This window comes from Danio aesculapii, chromosome 18, assembly GCF_903798145.1.
Source record: "Danio aesculapii chromosome 18, fDanAes4.1, whole genome shotgun sequence".
NCBI lineage: Eukaryota > Metazoa > Chordata > Actinopteri > Cypriniformes > Danionidae > Danio > Danio aesculapii.
The window spans coordinates 47,929,708-47,954,922 of NC_079452.1; the positions used below are offsets into that span (position 1 = coordinate 47,929,708).

Consider the following 25,215-nt stretch of genomic DNA (forward strand, 5'->3'; position numbering starts at 1 on the left):
TGTATTTGATAAAACAAACAAAAAAGGTCTTCGTTAAAAGCAAGTTTTATTAAGCCTACAGTAAACATAAATAATAGTAACAATATAATTTAAAATATATATGTAGCCTAACTTAATTTGCTTGTGTCTTGGCTTCATCAGCTGTGAAACCTAATCAAGGTTTTACTATAAACAAAAACATGGTCATTATAGTTTTTTATTTTCATTTTTTTATTAGGTTCATCTTAGCTCACACAAAATATACATACAATATTGATACAGATAGATATACGCACTAATACAATTCACCAAACAGGAAATTATCTGAAAAAAATACATATTTTTACACTAAATAAGTATATAAATAAAAGGTAAAATACCACATATATACACAAAGATATTCAAACAATAGATTACATAAAAATATGAATAATAAAAAACAAACAAAATAAATAAATAAAAAAACAAACAAAGAAATAAATAATACAAAGAAAAGAAAGGAAAAAGGGCAATTAATATATAGATGTCCCCTTAGAATGTTTTTGAAAAAGGCTCTCGACTTTCAGGAACTATTTTTGGCTTTTTTTTTTTTAAATTGCGCACCGAATCTTTTCCATTTGAAGAGCATGTAAGAAATTAAAAAAAAAAACATTGCACATAAGAAGAGGCAGCTATGGTCATTTTAGTTTAATGGTAACCATAAATCACCCACGGTTTTGCTACAGTAACCAACCATAGTTGAAACCATAGTATTTGTAGTTGGTTGTACTCTGGTTGTCCAAATGGTAATCAGTCTGACAAAAAAAATTATATTTTTGTGTAGGATATGTAAACCCAACGTCTTAATTTGATGAATAATAAACTGATGTAAAACCAGTCTAATTAATTTTAATAGTTTTTTGTTTTATTACTTTTAATTCTTATTATTTTGCACAACATTCTTTTAAGAAAAACTATGAAAATAAACTTGTATTGCATTCCTATAATGAAAGTTGAAGGCAGTCTGTTTCCAACATTGTTTTAAATACCTTCTGTTGAGTTCAGAAAAACAAATTCAGAAAGTTTTGGAACCTCTTCAAGTCTGCGTGATGAGAAAACTTTCACTTTTGGATGAATCCCATTTAATCTTGTTTATTAGCATTACATTTTGCCCCCTGAAATCCTGTATTATCAAAATAATCTGTAAAACTTTTATGTTATCTAATGTTTACATATCTTTGACGACTTTGTTTTCTTTTTGTAACTATACCCCTGCTGGAGATTAGCTTACTTAATATGGAACGCTTTAATAAAAACCCGTATTTAAAAAAAATAACATAGCAAATACATCAAAACTCACATTATCAAACTGGAAATGCACGTTTCACAGATTTACCCACATGTAACAGACACGCACTACACCAAAGCTGTGATCCTAATCTGCATTTCTCTGGCTTTGTTTACCGCTGTCGTAGGGCGAGCTCGGAATGAAGGGGACGTGACTCAGCTGTCCAATCAGAGAGCAGAATGGGTGTGGTCCGGTGACGTGAGGTCAAACCCACTCCACTTCAACATATTGCGCACGAATAAACGGACCTGAATCAGTGTACTCTTTATCATCCTGCGTAACGTACAGTCATATACAGTATTTCATAAAGTGTCGCCGTTAAATCTGCGTTTAGCACATCTGACATCTGCACAGACAGCTTACGACGCAATTTGTTGCCATATTTGAATTATTTACGTTATCAGTGACCAAGAGCAAGCATGAAGACTAAATTCATCAATGGCGTGTCTTCATCGCCTTCAATGTCTTTGGGCTTGCTGGTTAATGAAAGCGTCCTCGAAGTCCAGCCCGACAGTGTGAACGACTGCAAAGACATTATCCGACCGGATGAGCCCGACCAGCAGACGAAGCATAAGGCGTATCTGTGGTGTAAAGAATTCCTCCACGGAGCCTGGAAATCCATTGATGAGGAGGATTTCCAAATCTCAATCATCAGGTATTCTGCTTTAGACGAATAGCAAATAATTAATGAGGCGTTTATTTTTCTCTTTGTGTCATAGATGGTTTTGGGAAGTATTTGGAAACGCCTGTAAATGTTCCCCTATGATTTGGTAACGTTACTGTACGTTACGCGGTCATCATGAGGTGATTGCTCAATCTTACAGTAATGTTTCCATGACCACGACTGACTACCTATAATGTTATGTTTATCAGCATAACGTTTCTTTCAGGACAGCCTAATAATTAATATTATATATAATTTTCCCACCCGAAGTATTATATTTAATTTTAAATGTACATTTATATTGATATTTAGGTGTGAGTCATCTAAATATATCATAAATGTTTTCTAGCTGCATTTTCCCAGCATATGCTGGTAAGGTATGTTTTGATGCTGTTATGCTGGGTCTTGCTGGTTTCAATGCTGGTTTTGCTAGTCTAGATTCTGCTCTTGCTGGTTACAGAGCTGGTCTCAGTGCTGGTCCTGGCCAGTATTGAGACCAGCAAGACCGTCATTGAAACCAACAAACCATCATCAAGACAAGCAAAAGAAGCATTGAAACCAGCAAGACCAACATACCAGCATCAAAACATACCTTACCTTTTTTCAGCAGAGTTGTGTGAAAAAATCATAAAAAAAATGATTTTCAGTGTCATTTTGGCATTAATAACATAGAAAATATTTGGCAGTAGTTACTAAGTCTCATTTTCCTCCCCCACGTGTTAATTCAAGTTTATCAGCATTACATTTCTTCTTCTAAGTAGCTTGTAATGTCAAATTAATCTGTAAAATAATTTTTTAAAGCTTTTGTGATATCATCTGTTTGCAAATCAGTTTAAAATGATTGTATTTTCTGTTATTAGAGGAGGCCTTAGCAACAAACTGTTCCTCTGCGCTTTGCCAGAGATGCAAGCAAGCCTTGGAGATGAACCACGAAATGTGCTCCTTCGCCTATATGGAGAAATTCTGCAGGTGTTTTTTTTATTTATATTTTTTTATTTAGCTTTTTTACACTATTAAAGTATGCATGTAATGCCATGTTGCTTAGTCAATTCTACTTTAATGCCAAATAGTGCGTAGTAGCATTCTTGATTTTTAGATATTTAGTAGCATTTTTAAATGTTTATCCACCTTAGGGCTTAGAAAGAGCCACTAAGACCTCTGTCTTAAAGGGATAGTTCACCCAAAAATGTAAATCTAATCACCATTTATTCAACCTCAAGCGATTCCAACATGAAGAAGTTTGTTTTTCTGCTGCTCCTAAAAAAGATACACTGTAAAATATACAGAATTCCACTCAATTGACCTGCGTTGGGACAACATAAAGGGAATTAAGTTAACTAACTGTTAAACTAACAGATTTAAGTGGATTGAACATAAAACAATTAAGTTGTCACAAAAAACTGATACCGAAAACAAATACTTTGGTAGTCAATGGTTACAGGTTTCCAACATTCTTCAGAATATCTTCTTTTAGGTTTAGCAGAATAAAGAAACTCAAACAGGATTGAAGGACAAGTGAAGGATGAATAAATGATGGCAGAATGTCAAGTTTTGGCAGAATTATCCCATTAAACATTCTGTTTTACACAGTTATGTTCACTGTTAAAGTTTCGATGAATGTTGAGACTACGTTTTTGTGTTATTTTTCTGTAAGGTGGGAAAGACACATACAAGCGTGCATGCATAAATACATTCATGTTGAATTTTGCCATTTAGTATTAGGTAGCAACTTGGGTGCTAACTTGGGTTGCAGTAATTTCAGTAAAATGTACAAAATTCCATCATTGTTTTGTAGAAGTAATGACTGTTTTGAAAAATATACCTAGTTTCATTAGGCAGATGGTAACCCTCCGGATCAGAAATCTCAGTTTAGATTGGGTATTAATCATAAAGAGGCAGTTATTATTGGGTGATGTACCTCCATGGCTGTACTTGCGTGTCTTCTTTGCCGTAGGCTTGCCAAAGGAGCACTCTTGTTTCCAGGTGATCCCAGCATACCATTCACGGTACAGTATGCGATCCCTGAAGCCACAGCATTGTCTTCAAGTTTATGCGCATCTCAGGCTTTAAAATCTTTGAGAACTACCCTCACGACGTGCATTGCTCTGTCTGAAGTATTTTCTGCCTCTGTCTGCTTATTTTCAACACTTTACTCCTTTGAAAAGCACATTGGTTCTGTTTACAATAGCAAAGGATGCAATTATATTATTTTGTGTTGGTATTGCACTTTTTAATGGGTTATTTATTGTTATTTTATATTACTTTTAAAGGGTATGATTATGATTATGGATTATATAAAGAATTTCTTTTAGCAAATGAAAATAAAGTTTTTGGAATCTTTAAAAATATTCCTAATATTTGTAAAGTAATATTTAATACACACTACTAAGTTTTTTTTTGCTTACCAAGGCTGTAACCAAATAAATTTTTTCTTTAATAACGTATTTTACATTTTATTCTATTTCTGTGATTTAGTTATTTGGTTTATCCCTGTCAAAGCTGAATTTTTACATCATTATTTCAGTTTCAATGTTAATTGTATCAGAAATAATTTAATTTATTGTGCTGTGATCAGTTATTATTGGTGCTCAATTATTCATAATGTTTTTTTATTGTTGTAACTCTTATTGAAATGTTTCGATAAAAAATTAAAATACATTTTGATCAAGTGTATGTAATAATGTACATTTGAATGGCAATGTATTACATTTTCTTTAAAAATGAGCAGCATTGTTTTCAATATTGATGATAATGAAAATAATTTTGGACATGAAATCAGCATATTATAATGATTTATGAAGGATCATGCTAAAAATGTTCCTTTCAAAATACAAGAACAAAAATTAAAATGTAAATTTTTAAACCATAATACTTAACCATAATACAGTGTTTACTGTGTTTCTGATCAAAAATGCTGTCTTCATTATCAAAATACATCAGTTTTCAAATCTTTGACCAGCAGTGTGTAATAGAAGTGTATTATATTATGTTATATTATATTTTATTATATTATATTATATTATATTATATTATATTATATTATATTATATTATATTATATTATATTATATTATATTATGTTATGTTATGTTATGTTATATTATATTATAATATATTATATTATATTATATTATATTATATTATATTATATTATATTATATTATATTATATTATATTATATTATATTATGTTATGTTATGTTATATTATATTATAATATATTATATTTTATTATATTATATTATATTATATTATATTATATTATATTATATTATATTATATTATATTATATTATGTTATATTATATTATATTATATTATGTTATGTTATGTTATATTATTTTATATTATATTATATTATATTATATTATATTATATTATATTATATTATATTACATTATATTATGTTATTTTATATTATATTATACTGTTTTATATTATCTTATTTTAAATTATATTATATTATATTATATTATATTATATTATATTATATTATATTATATTACATTGTATATTGTATTATATTATATCATATTATATTATATTATGTTATGTTATGTTATGTTATGTTATGTTATGTTATATTATTTTTATAATATTATATTATATTATATTATATTATATTATATTATATTATATTATATTATATTATATTATATCACATTATATTATGTTATATTATGTTATTTTATATTATATTATACTGTTTTATATTATCTTATTTTAAATTATTTTATATTATATTATATTATATTATATTATATTATGTTATATTACATTATATTATATTATATTACATTGTATATTGTATTATATTATATCATATTATCTTATATTAAATTATATTATATTATATTATATTATATTATATTATATTATATTACATTATATTATATTATATTATATTATATTACATTATATTATATTATATTATATTATATTATATTATATTATATTATATTATATTATATTATATTATATTATATTACATTATATTATATTATATTACATTATATTATATTATATTACATTGTATATTGCATTATATTATATTATATTATATTATATTACATTATATTATATTATATTATATTACATTGTATATTGCATTATATTATATTATATTATATTATATTATATTATATTATATTATATTATATTATATTATATTATATTATATTATATTATTTTATGTTAAGTTATGTTATGTTATGTTATATTATACTGTTTTATATTACATTATATTAAATTATTTTATATTATATTATATTATGTTATGTTATATTATATTAATATTATATTGTATTATATTGTATTATATTATATTATTTTATATTACATATTATATTATATTATATTATATTATATTATATTATATTATATTATATTATATTATATTATATTATATTATATTATATTATATTATATTATATTAATTCAGAAATATAGAGAAGTGATGGATTAGAGAAGTGATATTCCAATGGGTCTTTGGCTGTTGTAATAACTGTTTAATTGCTTTTATTCTGTGGCTGTTTTTCAAAACGTTATTTGGTCACAAAGCTTATGATGTCATACCTGATGAGGTGTCCGTAGGTCCTAAGTCCAATCCTCCGTAGTCAAGCATTTAAACGTGGAAACTTCACACAATGGCATTAGTTGGAGCCGTATGACTAATTCCAGAGTGTGTGGACTTTGCTACACAAGTGATCCACAATTAAATCCCACTCGTTTGTCATGAAGCAAAGTTCATTAAGGCCTTTTATGAATTAATTTTTAACCCGATAGTGACCTGTTTTGACCTTTGTTTAACTAGACCGCCTTTATTGCTTTCTCTAGCGTAGCTCGTGAGCTTTACATAGTGTTTATTACCATGGAGACCAAACGTTTTAGATCTTGACATCTTTTTATTTGAATTTAGAATAGTGTTGTGTAGGCTACTAAATGTCTTGTGTGGTCTCAATGAAACATGCATTTAATAATTGCTGTTTTATTTTACGTTATCTGTGGTGATGCGAAATGATCTAATAGAGTCGAGCCTTTTATTGTAAATTTCTAGCTGTCAAGCCTCTCTAACACTCTGTACTTTATTTGATCTCAAAGTTGAATGCATTTGTTTAATGCACTTTCTTACTGCGCTGCCAAAGGATTCATTAGTTTAAAGTGGCCGACTGGCACTGTTAAGGAAAATATTTAATGTTGCTGCTTTATGAAGATGGTTCAAATTGATCTTTCACATAAACAACACTTTGTGCTCATGGATAGTCTTTTGCTTTCTCTCTTATTGCTAGATGTCCTGTAATAAAGGGGATTCCAGGCAATCAAACACAGAAAATCACTTTCAAGTAAGTAACATTAGCAAAGGTCTTTTCTTGGTTTTGTGTTAGCATGTTGTTAAAGAGTTTTGGGTGTACGAAAACATCTTTTAGTGACACACACTGTCTTCATTCCACCACAAAAAAGTCCAAACAGTGAATCTGCTGTTATTTCATATTTGTTTACACTTCCATTCCATCATACTCAAAGGTCAAGCTTTTGGGTCATCAGATTTGTTTTGTTTGGGCCTGTTTCGGTTGTGATTTCAAACTTGTAGGTCAAATTTTTCCATGAGCTCTGGAGTTTATTACAGATGCATTCTGTATTCTAGTGGATAGTCTTTGGGGGAAAAACTGGGTCACTTATTAATCATAAAAATAAGGTTATTAATGTTTTTCCCCAGTAAATATAATTCTTAAGATAGCATACATTTACATTTAAGACTTTAGTGAAATACATCTTCAGTCATGTTTATAATGTTTACCCCAACAGTTTTGATAATTATTTTAAGGATTTATTGTGAAATAAAATATATTTTCTAGTGGTCGGGTAAAAGAATAAGTAAATATAAAAAATATATATAAATAAATATATATATTTAATAATTTAACTTGTATTCTCTGTAAACACTTTTCAATATTAGCATCAATTCATATTGTTTAAAGAATATTTACGTTTCAAAACACTTTGTCAGTAAGTTTCCCTTTATTATGACTAGTTAACTATATTAGTCACTATAAAATACTCCTAAATAATTTCTTAATCATAGTTAATGTTAATTTCAACATTAACAATACATCTATTCTATAACCAATGAGCCTTATTGTAAACCTACCCAAAACGAGACAAAATGACTAATTAATAAACGTCTTTAATGTAATAGGATTACATTCATAGCTATTAAGAGATATGGCCCAGAACCGATAACCTACAAGGCTGAAACACATCCTCTGACACACTTTAAAATTTCCGAGTTGCATTATTTGCCTGAGAGTCACATAGCAATGGATCCTCTTAGTAGCTTATCCCTGCATTAACCTCACTGTCTCGCTTCAGCATCAGCTGGCTGTCCTGTCTGGCCTTTGCAAACGTCTCTTCTTCTTGTCTTGTTTTGCATGTGTAGTTGTGTGTGCGTCTAACCAGGTGTATCCGCAGACTAACACAGAGGCTTTCGGTAGTGTTAGTGTTGAAATGGCCTTCCCCTCTCAGGACACTGATAACACCTGCATGTAGATGCTGCCCTTGTGCTGCAACCAACTGATCTGCTTCAGTAATCCAGTGATTATGCCTTGTGTATTAACAGGCACTGGAAAAACCCAAGCAGCTGCTGCTCAGCAGTCACATGGCCATTGCTTAGTCAGATAACAGGGTAGGGAGGGAGAGAGAGACTATGTTTGAAAACTGGAAAGTGCTTCTTTTGCAAGAAAGATGAACTAAAGTAACTTTATACAGTATCGATGCATCGTACGCTAACATATATCCTCTCTATATACAGTATGAGCAATTCCAGCATTATAGATGTGACATTTGCAGTAAAAACTGAAAACATAAATTCACATATATTGAAACAACTGTTTATATTTTCCTAAACAACTAACCACAGTTATGGAATCAGAAAAATATCAATCTGTAAACATTTTTTATATTTTAATTTAGGAAAATAAACATGCGTTATTGATGTGACCAAAAAAGTTTGCGAGTTTACAGTATACAACATACTTTGAAGACATTCTGTGAATTAAACTGCACAACCAAAAAGAAATAATGCTAATCAAATAGATAAGAGTCGGCTCAGTATAGAACAAAAATGTTTTTGCATATATGAGAGAAAAGCTTCGTTATGGATGTGACAGATGTGAAATTGGCACTTGTGTGACTTTGGTAAATCAAATATAATAGTTTGAAAACATTGACAGAGACATTTTTGAGTATTTTATGACAAGTAAAAGTAGTTCCATGACAAGTAACACAACGACATTTGAAAAAAAGCAGACATAACATTTCTTTGGACACCAATTCCACCTGTAGTTATAAAATGGCTCATATAAAATAGATGGACAGGCCATAGACTTAATTTTCATTTAAAAGTTAAAGCTCCTTTGAATTTGTTCTAGAAGACACAGTCTATTTAAAATTCATATAAACATGCTTGTGTGCACATGTTTAATCCCAAAGAACGTCAATATCTTGTAAAGATGCCATTGATTTTGTATGGATTTTGATTGTACAGTAAAATATTCCTGAGTCATATTTAATTTTAGTTTCTAAAAAACTTGCGCAAAATCTGCTTCGGTAAGCAGTATTTTTTTCCTGGAAGTATCTTGTCAGTCAAGTAGGGCTTCATGATATCAGAAAAAAATGACATTGCGATATTTTGTTTATCTGCAATATGTTGTGATAATGTTGTGAATATAATTTCACAAGAATTTGGAATGAATTCATAACTTTACATTGATTAGGATGATTGTTTTGGGGAGTGAATTTGCATAAAATGTGTATATATATATATATATATATATATATATATATATATATATACATATATATATATAGATATAGATAGATAGATAGATAGATAGATAGATAGATAGATAGATAGATAGATAGATAGATAGATAGATAGATAGATAGATAGATAGATAGATAGATAGATAGATAGATAGATAGATAGAAAATAAAATAAATTAAGTCAAAGATGAAAACTATAAAACATTAAATAAAAAGCGCTTTATGCTACAAAAATTCAATAATCAAATGTAAAATAACACTCTATAGTCTTCATTGTATAGTTAAACTCAATTAATCTTTGTTAGAGTGGCAAACTTTGATATTTCTTTGGTCCAAATGATTTAAATTCACTTTCTAAAATACTTGACATCTTATGATGTGCCTATAGGAGATTTTCACATTGCGGTACTGATGCTGAAACGATATATCGGACAGCCTTACACTTAAGTCTCCAACAAAATGAGAGGCAGACAAAACCTAGAACAAATGTGATCAATATCATGAGTCATTGTCCCTTAGTCACAAATTACATAGAATTTAAATTAGATAACTGACATTCTTTTATTCATGCCTACTTTCAAGGAAATCCAGTGATGGTGTTTGCAAAGTATGGTCTGAGGAAGTTTAATTTCCTTCCTTTGTCAGAGACGGCCTCTAATGGGAAGGCTATAGCGTCCTGTTTAATTTCTGGGAAATACGGATGTTTTTTGACTGCAGGTCAGCTGGAATTCCCACAGCTGATTTGTTGTGCAGTTGTGTGTAGTCAAACATCTGGATGAAATGTACCTGTATGAATGTTGTTTATGCATGCGGTAAAGAAACTATGCCATGAGGATCATCTAAATTGACATATTTTTACTATCTGGATTCACAGATTGCTCTGATCTAGATCTCTCAGAAGTTAGATTTTCAGCAGACTTTCAGTTACTAACAACGTCTTTGGTCTTTCCTCAAACATTTTTGTCCCTTTTTCAGTCGATTCTCACTCACTTTGTGTTGAAAAACATGGTCTGGGCACTGATCGGGAAATTATGAAAGTGCGACAAGTCTGTTGCATTCAAATCATGTTGGAATAACCCTAATTAGCTACATGATTCCAATTTGAAGAAACAGTTCAAGTCCTTGAAGAGCTCGGAATCATAAATTGTAAACCAGGAATTTTCCAAGGTCTACAATTACTTATTAATTTACGAGTTGATAGCTTTGCCATAAAAACACATGATTCCAAGTCCAAGGACCTGAACCCATCTGCATAGAACGTCACACAGTAGCACTTGTTAGCCTTGTTTTTGGACTTATTTGTATTTACCATATTAGTAAGAATGTTTTTGGTCATAACACTGCTGTACTATGGTCATGACCACATCTGTAGCTACAGTACATATAAAGGCATACCAAACCATCTGAATCATTCATGGTTGGCACTTTTGCCAGATGACTTCCTAAGGCATTAGTTCAAAGTACAGCACTCAATGACTCATATCTGGTAAATAAATAATCCCTTTGCAGTTATTTTTAGAGGATCTCTTTGTAGGAAGGAGAGGATAAAAGCAGAATAACAGAACATTCGGATGTTGAGATACCGTAGTATTTTTCCCTCATAGGAGGGCAGCTCTTTTGGTTCTGTGAGTCAACACTTGGCACAGCCTTGTCCAAAAACAGGCTTAATGTCATTGCTAGTTAAGCAGCCACAATTAATGACTGGGATGTTTGGCAAGTTCTGCCTCACTCAGCACAATTGCCTCTCTTGTTTTTTTCCTGATTTAACTCACTTTGCTCTAGCACTGCCATTTAATTAGCTTCTGACAATCACCACTGTTACAAAATGACTGGCTTGTAAATAGAATTGAATTCAGTGCATATTTTTGTCTTCTTTAGTGGCACAGTTTATGAATAAGTTCTTTAACTTAAGACGAATTCCTTTTTCAGGAACTGAAGATCCAGTCAAATTAAACTAATCATGCTTTCATTCTGTCATTCAGGTCATTTTATTTCCCAGTTTTCACCTGGAATTAACATGCTTTAAGTGTGTTCAATTGGATCTCTAATAACCATGTGTTTGTATTTCTTCAAGACCCTTCCATGTTTTCTGGTCACACTCAACATCAGTTTTGCAATGCATGAATACTATTAAATTAACACATTTTTTTCCTGGATAGCAAGCGAAGGAAAACGGCTTAATTCATTGTAATCTGGTTGTTATGTTACAAGTACCTTGTTTTGCTCACAAAAAAACAATGCTGTGTTCCAGACACAGTCGGAGGTGAGAACTTCATCAGTGAAATGTCCCACTTCCAACCTCAATGCATTCCAGTCAATCACGCATCACAGTCGCTTTTCGCCACAGGAGACATGAATATTTCATAACATTTCATATTATTTTGCCAATTAAGGATAAAGCAAAAAGAACAGAAAATGCTAGCTGTTCTTTGAATACAGCTGACAAAAAAACATTATATATTGCTCTATAAAGCTAATATAATCTCAAAAATAGCTTTTATTAGTAGGTTTCCTATTTATTTTTGTGCTGTAAACATACTTGAGAGTTTGTGAAGTTTATTTATAAACTAATTTCGAGAGGATCACATGCTTATGATTAATCACAGCTGGTCCCGAATCAGTTCACGATTAATTCACCAATCAGATGATTCCTAAATCACTATAAATAACCAGAGTTTTCTTATCTCAGTATCTTCGTCATAAAGAATCGCCCCCTACCCACCCCTACTCCCCCTCCTTTCCAGATGGGCGACACGGCCACCCAGTGATTAGCACTGTTGCCTCACAGCAAGAATGTCTCTGAATAAAGTCCCTATTAAACCAGTTGACATTTCTGTGCGGAGTTTGCTCGTTTTCCCCGTTCTCGTGCGTTTTCCCCGGGTTATCCGGTTTCCTCCCACAGTCCAAAAACACGCAACCGTAAACGGAACAAACCAAATTGATACAATAACCAAGCTCTTAGCATGGTTACATCTCTCCTTAGCCATCCTATATCTGTCATTACCCAGAAATTAGTAAGGAGAGTTCATCAAGATCTACCTGAGCTCAAACTCCCCTCTCGCCCTGCAAACGAGAGGGAGCCCAGGGCTCGAGGGTCTCAAAAACTCAGGGCTCTCTAACAAGGACAGCATGCCAAACAAGCTTTTTTATCAATCATCAGCTACGTGTGAACTCTTGAAATTTATGTTTCACATAAGGTAGCTGTGCTGAAGCAGAACTAGCTGTAATCTGTGAAGTGATGTCAGATCACACATCTTGCTGAAGTTTTAGTTTTTTGATCTGCTTCGAGTCAACAGGTCAGTTGTGCGACTTTTAGAGTGCTTTCACACTAGCACTTTTGTTCCTCACCGGGGTTCATTTGACGTCAGAATATGGTACATTTAGCTAGTGTAAACGCTGTCTTCTGAACTTGATGGTGCACCCACAAACTGTACCCGAGTACTGGGGTACGGTTTGTGCGAACTCTGGTACGGTTCACTTCTGATGTGAATGCAATTATAACGGAAGTGAACCGTCAACTCTACAACAAACTTTAGTCTTCATAACGTTCATTTGTGTGTGTAGGTCTGTGTATCACCTACCTTGGTGACAAGCAGGAATGAGCCAGTGCAAACAGTGATAATGTCTGCTTGTCTTCACCTAAAACGACTTCTGCAGACATGGCGTGATGTTCTAAACGTTTTTTATATTTATTTTGCGGCAGATAGATGCAAGTGGCTCTCTGTATTTTGGATTGGGTAACAAAAGCAAAAGATTCAGTAAAAGCAGAATGACTATGACCATACAAATGTCTCCATTTTGCTGCTTTGCTTTCGTGGCCGTCACCTAGCAACAGCTGTACACAAACCAGCAGCTTGATGACGCAAGCCTACCGAGGTTCAGAAGTAAAAAAGACAGTGTGAACACAAACCAGCCGAGAAGGTGGCATGGGGGGACAAGCGAACTTGGGTTCGGTCCAGGCAATAGAACCAAGTGTGAAAGCACCCTTATCAATCTACATGAATTTTTAAGTAATTAGAAGTAGAAAAGCTCAAAATTTCAAGTTGTCTGGAATGCATCATCACAACACATCCCAGAACAATAAGTGAGAGTAGGTGCTCTTTTACAGTTTGAAGGCATTTACATTCTGAAAGCAATCAAATTAAATGTATCGTTGACTGCCTCTGGTTGGAAGTGGACAAGCTCATGCTGATGAAAAAGCATCTTTACACCAGGTGTGAACAGGGCCTATGTGGTTTGATGGTTGATCTTAGTAATGGATCATTGTGGTTTGGAAGTGTATTCAATTAGTTGAGTGTCTCAACTGTATGGGTATGTTTTGTTTTGGCAGGGAGCTGATGCTATGGTACTGGAGAGTGTTATGTTTGCTATCCTGGCCGAGAGGGAGCTTGGGCCCAAGCTCTATGGCATCTTTCCACAAGGCAGACTGGAACAGTTTGTCCCAGTAAGTCTTAAGTTGGCTGCTATGATGATTAAGTGAATGGTATGAATATGAAACATGGCGCACAAGATGACACTAATGCCTATGAATCTCTTTCTTGCAAATTGCCTTGTGGGAAAAATCACCTGGCAATCTGTGTCAATTTTTCCATTGCCCTCTAAGATGTTCCATGGTGAACTTAAACCATTCACACAAAAATGAAAATTCTGTCATTGTTTACTCACCCTCCTGCACTTTTTCCCAAACAAGAAGTTTCTTTTTTCTGTTAAACACAATAGAAGATATTCAAAAGAATGTTGGAATCCGGTAGCCATTGTCTTCAACTGTATTGCTTTACAACATTCTTAAAAATATATTTTGTGTTCAACAGAAAAAAGAAACTTAAAAGTTTGGAAACACTTTAATGTGAACTGCTCATTTAAGGCAAAAAAAAAAACCTTTTGCTGTGTAATTCTTTCTATTATAGTCAGGAAAACCAAACTGACAGTGCAATATGTTTATCTGCAGAGTCGAAAACTGTCCACAGATGAGCTGAGCGTCCCTGGTATAAATGCTGAGATTGCTGAAAAGATCGCCAGATTTCACGGAATGAGAATGCCCTTCAACAAGGAGCCAAAGTGGCTTTTTGGCACCATGGAAAAGTGTGTAATCTTTAAAGGAACCATCTAATTAACCCCATTGTTAAGCTCTTCCTTACTGTGAGGATGTTGACATTACTGATGTTTTGCTTGGTGAAATTCATGCTAAATCTCGACAGCAATAAATGTTTTCAAGTTTATAAATAAATAAATATGGGATTTATGTTAGCACATTCTCTGAAAGTTAAAAATAACAATGAAACCAAGAAAAAGGTGACCTTCTCTGTTTTCTTTTATATGTTTACTGGAAAACCCTTACATTTTTAGTATCTCCTGTTTGACCTAAATATAGATATCTTCTCGTCAAGTCAGTTACAGTTAAAGTACATTCATTTATATTGTTCTTTATACTGTAGTAATTGTTTTAAAGCAGTCTCAAACTCAATTCCTGGAGGGCCGCAGCTCTGCATAGCTTAGCTCCAACCACCTCCAACTCACACCTGCTTAATAGTCTCTAGTAGTCCTGAACACCTTGATTAGTTGGGTCAGCTGTGTTTGATTAGAGTTGGAGCAAAACCGTGCAGAGCTGTGGCCCTCCAGGAATCCAGTTTGAGACCTACAGTATGTTTTAAAGCAACCTCCCATTAATACACAGGGAAGTAACAGTATTAAATTTCAGTGTACATTTTAATAACATTTCACAAACGAGTGTTACTCTCTGTATTTGAGTATCTTTTCTGATGGCAGCGCTGCAATCATTTGCATTTTCCTCCACTTCATAGGTACATGGATCAAGTGCTTCAGCTCACCTTCACCAGGGAACCTCATCTGCGAAACTTCTCTCGCATTTTGAGCTACAACTTGCCTCAAGAGATGGACAATCTCAAGTAAATCTTTAAAATATTGATCATTCAGTATAGTTTTCACTTCTTTTTCAGGGGTATTATCTCCTTGCTTCATTGAACTGCTTAATCAGGAACCCTGGAAACTGTTCACACTTTAAGAGATTCAAGAGTAACAGATAATGCGTTGATAAAAGTACAAGGTGTTTGCTTTATATTGACGTCATTTGTATGTTTACTTAAATGGCTGTTTGTGCACACAGGTGCCTACTCGAATCTACTCCCTCTCCTGTTGTTTTCTGCCACAATGACCTGCAGGAAGGTTAGTTTACCTACAAGTGACTGCCTGTATTTTGATTTTGTTAATTTGTTTCTACAAATGACCAACTTAGTGTTTAATCAACGGATTTAAGAGAGCTGGAATTTTTTTCTAACAGGAAATATCTTGCTTCTGAGTGGTCGTGAGAACACAGACAGACAGAGGCTTATGCTGATTGACTTCGAGTACAGCAGCTACAACTACAGGTCTGTAATATTTATAGTCACGTTCATTGCACACATGATTCCCCACACGCTCCTTCAGAAGAAGCACATGCAGCTAAATTCCAGGAAAACAAGCAGATGTTTGATGGGAATAAAGCTGATCTTTTGTTCCGTACGTTTCTCTTTTTTAGTCAAGAGTTTTTTTTCTGATTAGATTAAGGTTGCCTCATTTCTGAGAAGGGACCTCCAGACGTTGATGGTTCTGGCAATGATCCCACACTGGGCAGTCAAAACTCTTGCTAGGGTTCTTTCAGTCTTGCACATGCTCTAACACGTGCCTCGCAGTGGGTCCTCAGGGGAAAACTAGCTCCAGACTGTACCGTCAATTTTTTAAAGAGCCTAGTTTTGTTAGAAGGACGTCCTGTATCAGCTAAATCACAGTTCCTGTGGTGGATGACATGGGTCAAGGCACGTTTTTCTTCCCATCCTGCTATCCAATGTGGTCTCCTAGGATGTAAGCAACTCATGTTAGGGTCCACTTGCAGTGCTTGTCCTGCAAAACAGTAGGAAATGAAACCGGACCTTCAGAGCCACAGAGATGTATGCTTTGTTCGGTTTCCACAGCAGCTGTGAGCCTCTTCGCAGAGACTTTCTTACAAATAAATCCTTCAGTTTGTTAAATGATGATCTCGGAGTCGGGTGTTAGGAATGCACTGATATGGACATTTTGCCTCGATTTGGCACAGATTTGATGTCATATATTTGAATAAAAATTTTGCAATTTATAATTCTTATTGGTGTATTTTTGCAGTAGTTGGACAGGAACAAATTTGGAGAAATAGGTGGATGGAATCGGGAAAGGTCTGAAAGTGCAACATGGCAGTGCACATGTCAGTGCACTACCCACTAAGCAATCAGTTTCGACACAAATTGCAAATGTTTTTTTTAAAGATGAATTATTTGCCATTTTTTAACAAAAAGTATATTAAACAGGAAACCAAGTTGAAAAGAGAGGGGGGATGGGATTGGGAATAGTCTACAAGACAGGACTTAAACTTAAGATGCTTGATGACAACATTCGGAATAGTTTAAAGGGATAGTTCACCCAAAATGAAAGTTCTTTCATCATTTACTCACCCTTTTGTTGTCACAAAACTTTATGAGGTTCTCTCTTCTGTTAAACACAAAAGAAGATATTTTGATAAATGTTGTAATCATTGACTTCCATTGTATTTGTTTTTCCTAATATGGAAGTTACATGTTTTCAGTTTTCTTCAATATCTTCTTTTGTGTTCAGTAGAAGAAAAAAAACTCATAAAGGTTTTGAACAAGTAAAGGGTGAGGCAATTATGACAGAATTGTTATTTTTGCTGAGTAAATAATGAGGAAATTTTGGGTGAATTATATGTTTAAGGATGGGATATAGCAAAGTACAACCCCAAATCAAGTTGGGGCAGTATGGAAAACGCAAATAAAAAAGAAAGTAGTGATTTCTAAATTTATTCTGCCTTGTATTTCATTGCAGACAATACAACAAACATTATTTAATGTATTTCTTATTTATTATTATAATTAAAAAAATAAACACATATTGAAATTTTGATTCTTGCAACACATTTCAAAAAATGTTGGAACAGTAAAGCATTTACCACTTTGTAATGTTGCCATTCCTCTACACAATATTAAAAAGACGTTTAAGGACTGAAGACACCAAGTGATGAGGTGTTTCAGGTGTAATTTTGTCATATTCTTCCTGCAAACAAGTCTTAATATGGGTAACAGTACGGGTCTTTGTTGTCGCAGTTTGTGCTTCAAACTGCACCACACAATGTCAATTGGAGTCGAGGGAGGGCCAGTCAAGTACATGTATCCTCTTCCTACGCATCCAGGACTTTGTAATGTGTACAGAATGTGATTTTCCCTTGTCTTGTTGAAATATGCATGGGCAAAGAAGGTAGCATATTGTGCTCCAAAGTCTCTATGTACTTTTCACATTTACAAATACTGTGTTAGTATTTAAGAAATGCTGCTGCTGCTGCATGAATAAGCAATCAAGACCTAGACAAGTGGAGCTAGCGGAGGAGGGAGGTTTCATAGGGATTGATTACAAAATCATTGACTCTAGAATCAGGCCAACCATCTTGTGCCATGTTGTACATGACGTCATTGCTAATAGATTGCATGTAACAGAGCTATCAGCCTAAGACATCTTGAGTTTTATGACTAAACTATTTATTTAGTATCATCTTGCTAAAGGGCAGTAGGACAATACCTGTTAATGCTGCACTTCGGTAGCACTGTAAAGACCAGCCCTTTGTTGGATGCCCATCTTCACTGATTTATAGGTTTCCAAATATCGTGCTATTCGCATGATTGTGGGAGGCAGCCATTCAAAACCTCCTTGACAATTATTAACACAACGATCTCTGAACTATCTAGGCTCATCTATTATGCATTATTACCACACTGATCTCCTCTCTTTCTCCTACAGAGGATTTGACATTGGAAATTTCTTCTGTGAGTGGACTTACGACTACACCTATGACAAGTTCCCATTCTTCACAAACAACACCCAAAATTACCCCACCAAAGCACAGCAGGTTTGTAAACACAGTTTTTGTCCCTCTTAAATCTCTTAATCATGAAAATGACAAAGTTTTGTTGCTGTTTTTTCCCCAGATGCATATCTTTCACAGTTATCTGTTGGAATCCGATGCTGGATTTAAACACTTGAGTGAGGAGGACCAGATGAAGCTCAAAGAAGATATGCTAGTGGAGGTTAACAGGTATATCTATATTACATATTATATATGCCATCAATGACATTATATAGAAGATTATGCCATATTTATAAGCTTGTTGATTATGAAACGAAGGCTGTGTATTTGAAAAGGGCTCCCCCTCGGAGGCCTCTTACTATACTACTATGGATTTTGTAAAAGAGGTTTGGAGCAAGTCCAGCAGTGATTCACCAAGCCTTCTTTCCATCTGTACTCAGTGAACTCAGTGCTCTCTCGTTTAGGTTTGCTCTGGCCTCCCACTTCTTTTGGGGATTGTGGTCCATGATCCAGGCCAAAATATCCACAATTGAGTTCGGATACATGGTGAGTTATTGCAGTATATTATGCATGTGTTGGGTTATTAACAAGCATGAGCCAGAAATATTAATCTACTGCGCACAGTGCAGCTCTTAGGTAAGCCAGGAATTTTATCAATGAAGATCAGATATGAAAAGATACGCTCACTGCAATATTTGCGCTGCCTGACAAGCCTTTGGACAGTACACAAATACTTGGGAGGTCAGGGTAGCATGACTGAGTGTGTGACACAGTAATGATTTTGACATAACATATTGTATTATTTCTGGATTTATTTTAATATAAAATGAAACAATTCTGCTGTAAATAAATAATAATATAAAATACAAAATGGGATGGAGTTTAGCACAATTTTCATAAAGATAGCTGTGAGGCCCGATTACTTGGAATACTTCATTCATTCATTTTCTTTTCGGCTGAGTCTCTTTATTAATCTGGTGTCACCACAGAGGAATGAACCACCAACTTATCATGCATATGTTTTACGCTGCGGATGCCCTTCCAGCCACAACCCATCACTGGGAAACACCCATACACACTCATTCACTACAGACAATTTTAGCTTACCCGTAGACCATGTTTTTGGACTTGTGGGGGAAACCGGAGCATCCAGAGACAACCCACGCGAACACAGGGAGAACATGCAAACCCCACACAGAAATGACAACTAACCCAGCCGAGGCTCGAACCAGCGACCTTCTTGCTGTGAGATGATCGTGCTACCCACTGCGCCACAGTATTTCTATTATTGGTATTATTATATAGCAGTTAATGTGCTCCCATTATTGCCTTTGTAACATTAAAATGTTAAAATCACATGTGAAACACATCAAATGTGTGGTTTTGGAAAAAAATTTGATCAATTTATCGCTTTTTGCACATGAAAATATTTGACTCTAAAAAAATTATTTACTTACAAGTTTTGTCTTGTTTTTGTTTGTAAGAAATTGTTATAACTAAATATTTAAGTAAAAATATTGTCTCCTTTTTAGGAAAAAAGTCAAAATGTCGTGTTTCATGTGTGTTTCACATGTGCTTTTCAGTTTCGTTCATGTGACGCATATGTTTTTTTTTCTGTAAGGGAGTAATCAGAGAGGACATGTTGCAAGAGGGAAGGGAAGTTATTCTGATGCCTCGTCTGAAAGTTTGAAGTAGTTTTAAGAAGTTTGAAACAGTTGGCATAGAGCGACAACTACATGTATGTTAGCGTGTTTCTAGTATGGATTGGCATGTTTCTTGCTAGGCAGTTATGTTTGCATGTTGATAGTATGATTAGTATATTTGTTACTATGTTTTTAGTATGGATTGCTATATTGTTAGTATGTTTCTGGTATAGATTAGTATATTTTAAGTATGTTTGTTAGTATGTTTCTAGCATGAATTAGTATATTATTACTATGGATTGGTACGTCATTAGTATGTCCAATGTAAAGTCAATGGCAGTTTTTTACAATGGAAGTCTATGGGACAGTAGCTAGGGTGTGGCTTGTAAGTTGAAAGGTTATCGGTGATTTGCAGATTGGTAGTCTGAGTTAAATGAGCTCAGCCTTAAGTCTGTATGACAAGTTATGAGGTCACAAAATTTGGTCCAATGTTAAGTCAATGGGACTTTTCCGAATTTTCCTGGACAGTTTTCCGAAAACCGTAAGTCGGATCAGATGGAAAAGATATCAACTTAATTCAGTATAGTTTGGAGGTTTGGAGTAAGTTTGGTGGTTGTAGTATAAAAGGTCTAGGAGGAGATGCGTTCTTAAAATAGTTTAAGTAGTAGTTTAAGTAGTATAACACTATGTTGGCTTTCTCAAGCCACCATAATAACAATTTTCATAGGTCATTTATAACAAACTGTAAAAAGAAATAAAAAGGATCAATTTTCATGGTGACTTAGTCCACATACACATTCCAACTAAATATGACTGAAAGTTGGGAAAGACTGGGAAATATGCATTTTTATTGGATGTTTGACGTAATCTTAACCAAAACACGAAGAGAGGGTTGGACATAGTATAGCTCCTCCCATTTATTTTAAACAGCCAATAGGGTTTTGTTTAATCACCACTCTGCCAGTGAGAGTGGTTGAGCTCAAGTGCATCAATTGAAAAGCAAATATAAAGCGTCTTGAAGGGGGCGGGGCATGTCAGATACTAGAGAGCAACTTCATTTGGGACCTTTAATGGTACTCTGCACACACACACACACACAACTAAAATCAGGAAGGCTTATAATTCAGGAGGGCTAATAATTCTGATTTCATCTGTACATGTGCCTTTGAAATGCTAAACAGCTGCTAATTGTTTATCATGTTGATTTCATCAGCATTTTTCTTCTTCCTCACAGGAGTACGCCATGGCCAGGTTTGATGCCTACTTTGAGCTGAAGAGGAAGCTCGGGGTTTAAAGGAAACGTATTCAATCGACAGCAGAGAGAAGGAAGTGGGAACAGCCGCTCAAATGATGTCAGGAAAAGAGCAGAGCAGAGAAAGAGGACGCCCTGCATCTGTAGTGATTCAGCCACGCTGCATGGACCAAAAATCAATGCAACATACGTATTTAAAAAGGCCCTGCGCATTAAGCGCCCCCATATATGCTGCTTCTCAGTGTTTACAAATTTAAGCTTCTCACATTTCACAGCCTGAGCTTCAGGACAGTCGGAGAATGCAAGAAGGCAAGGTTACTTGGTGAAAAAAATGTATTGGGTGTAGGTCAGAGATTAGGCGGGAAATATGTTTGTGCAGATGCAATTTAATTCGTGATTCAAAGAGCGGTGTGGTGGAAAGTTCTTCATACTCACTTCAACTTGTCTGTTATCACCCAGTCATCTGCTGTAGTGTTATCTATACAACCGGTGATAGAAGATGTGCTGTGAAAGAGTAAGGTTCAAAAACTGGACCTGTTACTAGAAAAATGGTACAACAGACCAAACGATGTTGACACTGTGGTTCAGTATTGTGTTTCTCGAGTTTCCATTTTTTGGGGTGTGAATTTTTACTGGATGATTTACCTCTTTTTCTACTTGAACTTGTAGTAGATCATGTCTTCATTTCTATTTCTAGAAGATCCGCATGATGTGAAGTGAAAACTGGGACCGGACCATCTGCTTTCTTCCTTGGGAGAGAGATGGTATCAGATATCTTTCTGTCTTAACAGTGGAAATTGTATGGTCTTCTCGACCGTAGTAATCTCATTCACCTCTTATTAGAGGTGCTTGTGTTTTTTTTATATAAAAAATTGATCAGAAAAAGTGTCCGTTATGAGATTACTCCCACTTGTATCTGATTTAATATGAATCGATAACCGTTAGATATTAGTAAAACTTAATATCAATCTATATTTGGTCTAATTATGTTTCGCGAAGTGAACGTTCATGAATGTTTATACTCCTTTTTTATGCTATGAAATTTTTACGACTGAACAAAATGTTCGTAATGCGTTTAGTTAACTTTAAAAGTATTGTTTATTTTATTTTGTATGTTGGTAGTATACGATATTATTAAGGCAGCCTATTTTTTGTTTGTTTGTTTATGCTAAGTATAATGTTAAAGGCACTTTCTGAAGCAGTTCTGTGAAGAAGTTTTAGTATTAGCAAATGTAACTTTACTATTATTTTTCTGCAATGGAATATGTATTTTTCTTAATAAGAAAGTGTTCTCTGTCCTAATTGAATAATGTCAGTGGATCTTTTGACCATTTTTACTGTATTATCAACGCGATCTTGCAGCAATTGATAACTTTTTGATTTAGTGGCTAATTCGTATGAATTCGTACAATCTAATTCTTACAATTTAGTACGATTTGCTCATCACACAGTGATGGTTGGGTTTAGAGGCGGGGTTGGGTGCCACGCCTCCTTTTTAAAATCATACATTTTCATACGACTGAATTCATATGAATTAGCCACTAAATTAACAAAACGTAAAATACGTTTTCTCTTGAGATCAGGCTGGTATTATACTTGATTTCCAATTTCAACACATATCTTGAACCATATACATAATAAAATGTAAATATTCATTTACATGTTTCTAAATAAATGATCTTTTTTTTTTACTTCAGTAAACAGAAAGGAAAGAATGGAAGTATATTGTCAAATGTAAAAAAGACAGTTTTTTGAAATCAGACGTCTAGGCCAGCTTTACTAACTTATCCATTTGTTAACATCATTGTCAAGCCTCTAAAACTTAACAAAAGTGAGGAATATAAAAGGTTATTTGCACGTCTGCTTACAAATGAGGTAAAATGTAAAAACAATCGTTTTGTAATAAGCAAATTCATGCTGCTTTGCATATGATTGTGAATAAAGAGTTACAAAATTATTTATTGTCTTTTTATTTTTTTTATCCCTCTATTCAGTCACAATTTTATAAAAGATTCATTAATCTGGAACAACAAAGATGCCAGTTTTTCTGATAATCCAAATCTTAATTCACTGCTGATGATTATAAAAGTGGAAATTTCTTTATCAATGGATGATGTCAGAAATTTACTTCACACATCAATTTATTTAAGATCTTAGTAGACACTTTAATCCAATGCAACATCCAAATGACAAGAACAATGAGAGCGATCAGACCAACTAAAGAGAAAAAGTTCTATGACAAATTCAGTTAATCTATTAAAGTATGTGAAGCATTTTGTAAGTAAATAGAAATGAGAAATAAAACAACCTTTCTTAAAAATTACTGAAGAGTTCTGCTGATTGGGTTGAGTTGGGCGGTTCATTTCACCAGCAGATATTTTTAATTAAGGTAAAAGTTTGGGAAATTTATTTTTGCTTATCTGGAATGGCACCACAAATCACCGTAGACTTGCAGAGCATAGGTTTCTTACAGGCACATACATCTGAAGAGTTGGATTTAGCTATGGGGGCACAGAGCCAACGGCTGTTCTTTAAGTAAACATCATTGCCTTTGACATAAATAGTTTTAGATCATTAAATTGATAGTACAAGCTGGAAGGCCCGCATTACAACAACCCAACCTGTACAGAACAAGCCCCAATAGGAAGGGCCAAATTTTGTATAGGGCAAATCTTCACCAGTGGATCCAGCAGACTGCGTATCATCAATCAAATTCCTAAAGTTCCTGGCTGTCCTGGAAAATGGAATTGTGGATGTGACTAGCTGGTTGGAAAAGTACTGTCTGGACAGAGTTCAGTTGACTTTTCATTTTATACTGTTTTTTGTGGCTTGTGATGGTGCATTAAAAACTGTTGAGGTGATTGTGTATTCTGCATAAACGTGTGTGGATTCTCAATCCTGCTGTTTGATTTGTCCTGCATCCAGCAAGAAGTGTCTGTCATACTTGCTGAAATACCAGCAGCTATCATTGCAGGCTGAATGAAAGGTAGAGTGGTATCACAATAGCAGTGATTAGAAAAGCCATGTTTCTGAATGACAGATTCTAGTAATACCATGTAAATGGAGAAAAGAATTGGTCCTAAAACTGAGCCCTGAGGCACCCCATTAACTAAATGTAATAACACCGAGGGGGGGGGGGGGGGGGGGGGGGGGGGGGGGGGGGGTTGGGGGGGGGGGGTCTATGTGATTGTTGGGGGACAGCTGAAATCCAAAGGTTTACATTTTTAATCAACTGTTTCTAAATTGTCTGTCTCTAAAAGTGCGGTTGCTACGCCCCTGATAAATACTATATTTGATATGACTTCCATTGATTTTCATTTTGTTTTGATTGATGATGGAAAACTCTGGATGAGTCTTCTTCTGTGGTTCTGTTATTAATGTGTCTTGATTGTTGTATAGTTCAGCCTTTGGCGCCTGGACTTTAGCTTTGCGCAGGAATTTTGGCCAGAGGAGAAATGCTCATGCCCAACTGAGCCTGGTTTCTCTCGAGCTTTTTTCCCTTCACTTTGGTCAATTGGTGAAGTTTGTTCCTCGCCAATGGCTAGCTTGATTTGGGACCTGTGGAGTTGCGCCTTCATGGATTTGCTCTTTAGTGTTTGGACTTTCTTAAACCAAATTAGGAAGATTTAA

The 25,215-nt window shown here is 34.1% G+C and overlaps 1 protein-coding gene across 3 annotated transcripts; it reads left to right on the plus strand.

Annotated features, from left to right (window-relative positions):
* The first annotated feature begins 1,545 nt into the window (after positions 1-1,545).
* Positions 1,546-23,542, plus strand: chka (choline kinase alpha). 3 transcript variants are annotated; one of them, XM_056477950.1, is made up of 13 exons: positions 1,766-1,961; positions 2,831-2,939; positions 3,925-3,976; positions 7,256-7,309; positions 14,119-14,232; positions 14,737-14,870; positions 15,590-15,694; positions 15,913-15,971; positions 16,087-16,174; positions 18,624-18,732; positions 18,812-18,918; positions 19,155-19,236; positions 21,568-23,542. In XM_056477950.1, exons 1-13 carry the CDS (start codon positions 1,853-1,855, stop codon positions 21,625-21,627), a joined length of 1,182 nt encoding a protein of 393 aa, XP_056333925.1. In that variant the 5' UTR covers positions 1,766-1,852; the 3' UTR covers positions 21,628-23,542. The 3 variants fall into 3 exon arrangements, with proteins under 3 accessions (XP_056333923.1, XP_056333924.1, XP_056333925.1); XM_056477948.1 differs by lacking the exon at positions 3,925-3,976 and having other exon boundaries at positions 1,546-1,961; XM_056477949.1 differs by lacking the exons at positions 3,925-3,976; positions 7,256-7,309 and having other exon boundaries at positions 1,546-1,961.
* The last annotated feature ends 1,673 nt before the right edge of the window (positions 23,543-25,215 follow it).

Excerpts from the sequence above, each read along its gene's own strand:
- chka (XM_056477948.1), top strand. The coding sequence starts at position 1,726 with ATGAAGACTAAATTCATCAATGGCGTGTCTTCATCGCCTTCAATGTCT. Across the intron at positions 7,310-14,118 it reads ACACAGAAAATCACTTTCAA|GGAGCTGATGCTATGGTACT; the intron begins GTAAGTAACATT and ends TTGTTTTGGCAG. Across the intron at positions 15,695-15,912 it reads CAAGAGATGGACAATCTCAA|GTGCCTACTCGAATCTACTC; the intron begins GTAAATCTTTAA and ends TTGTGCACACAG.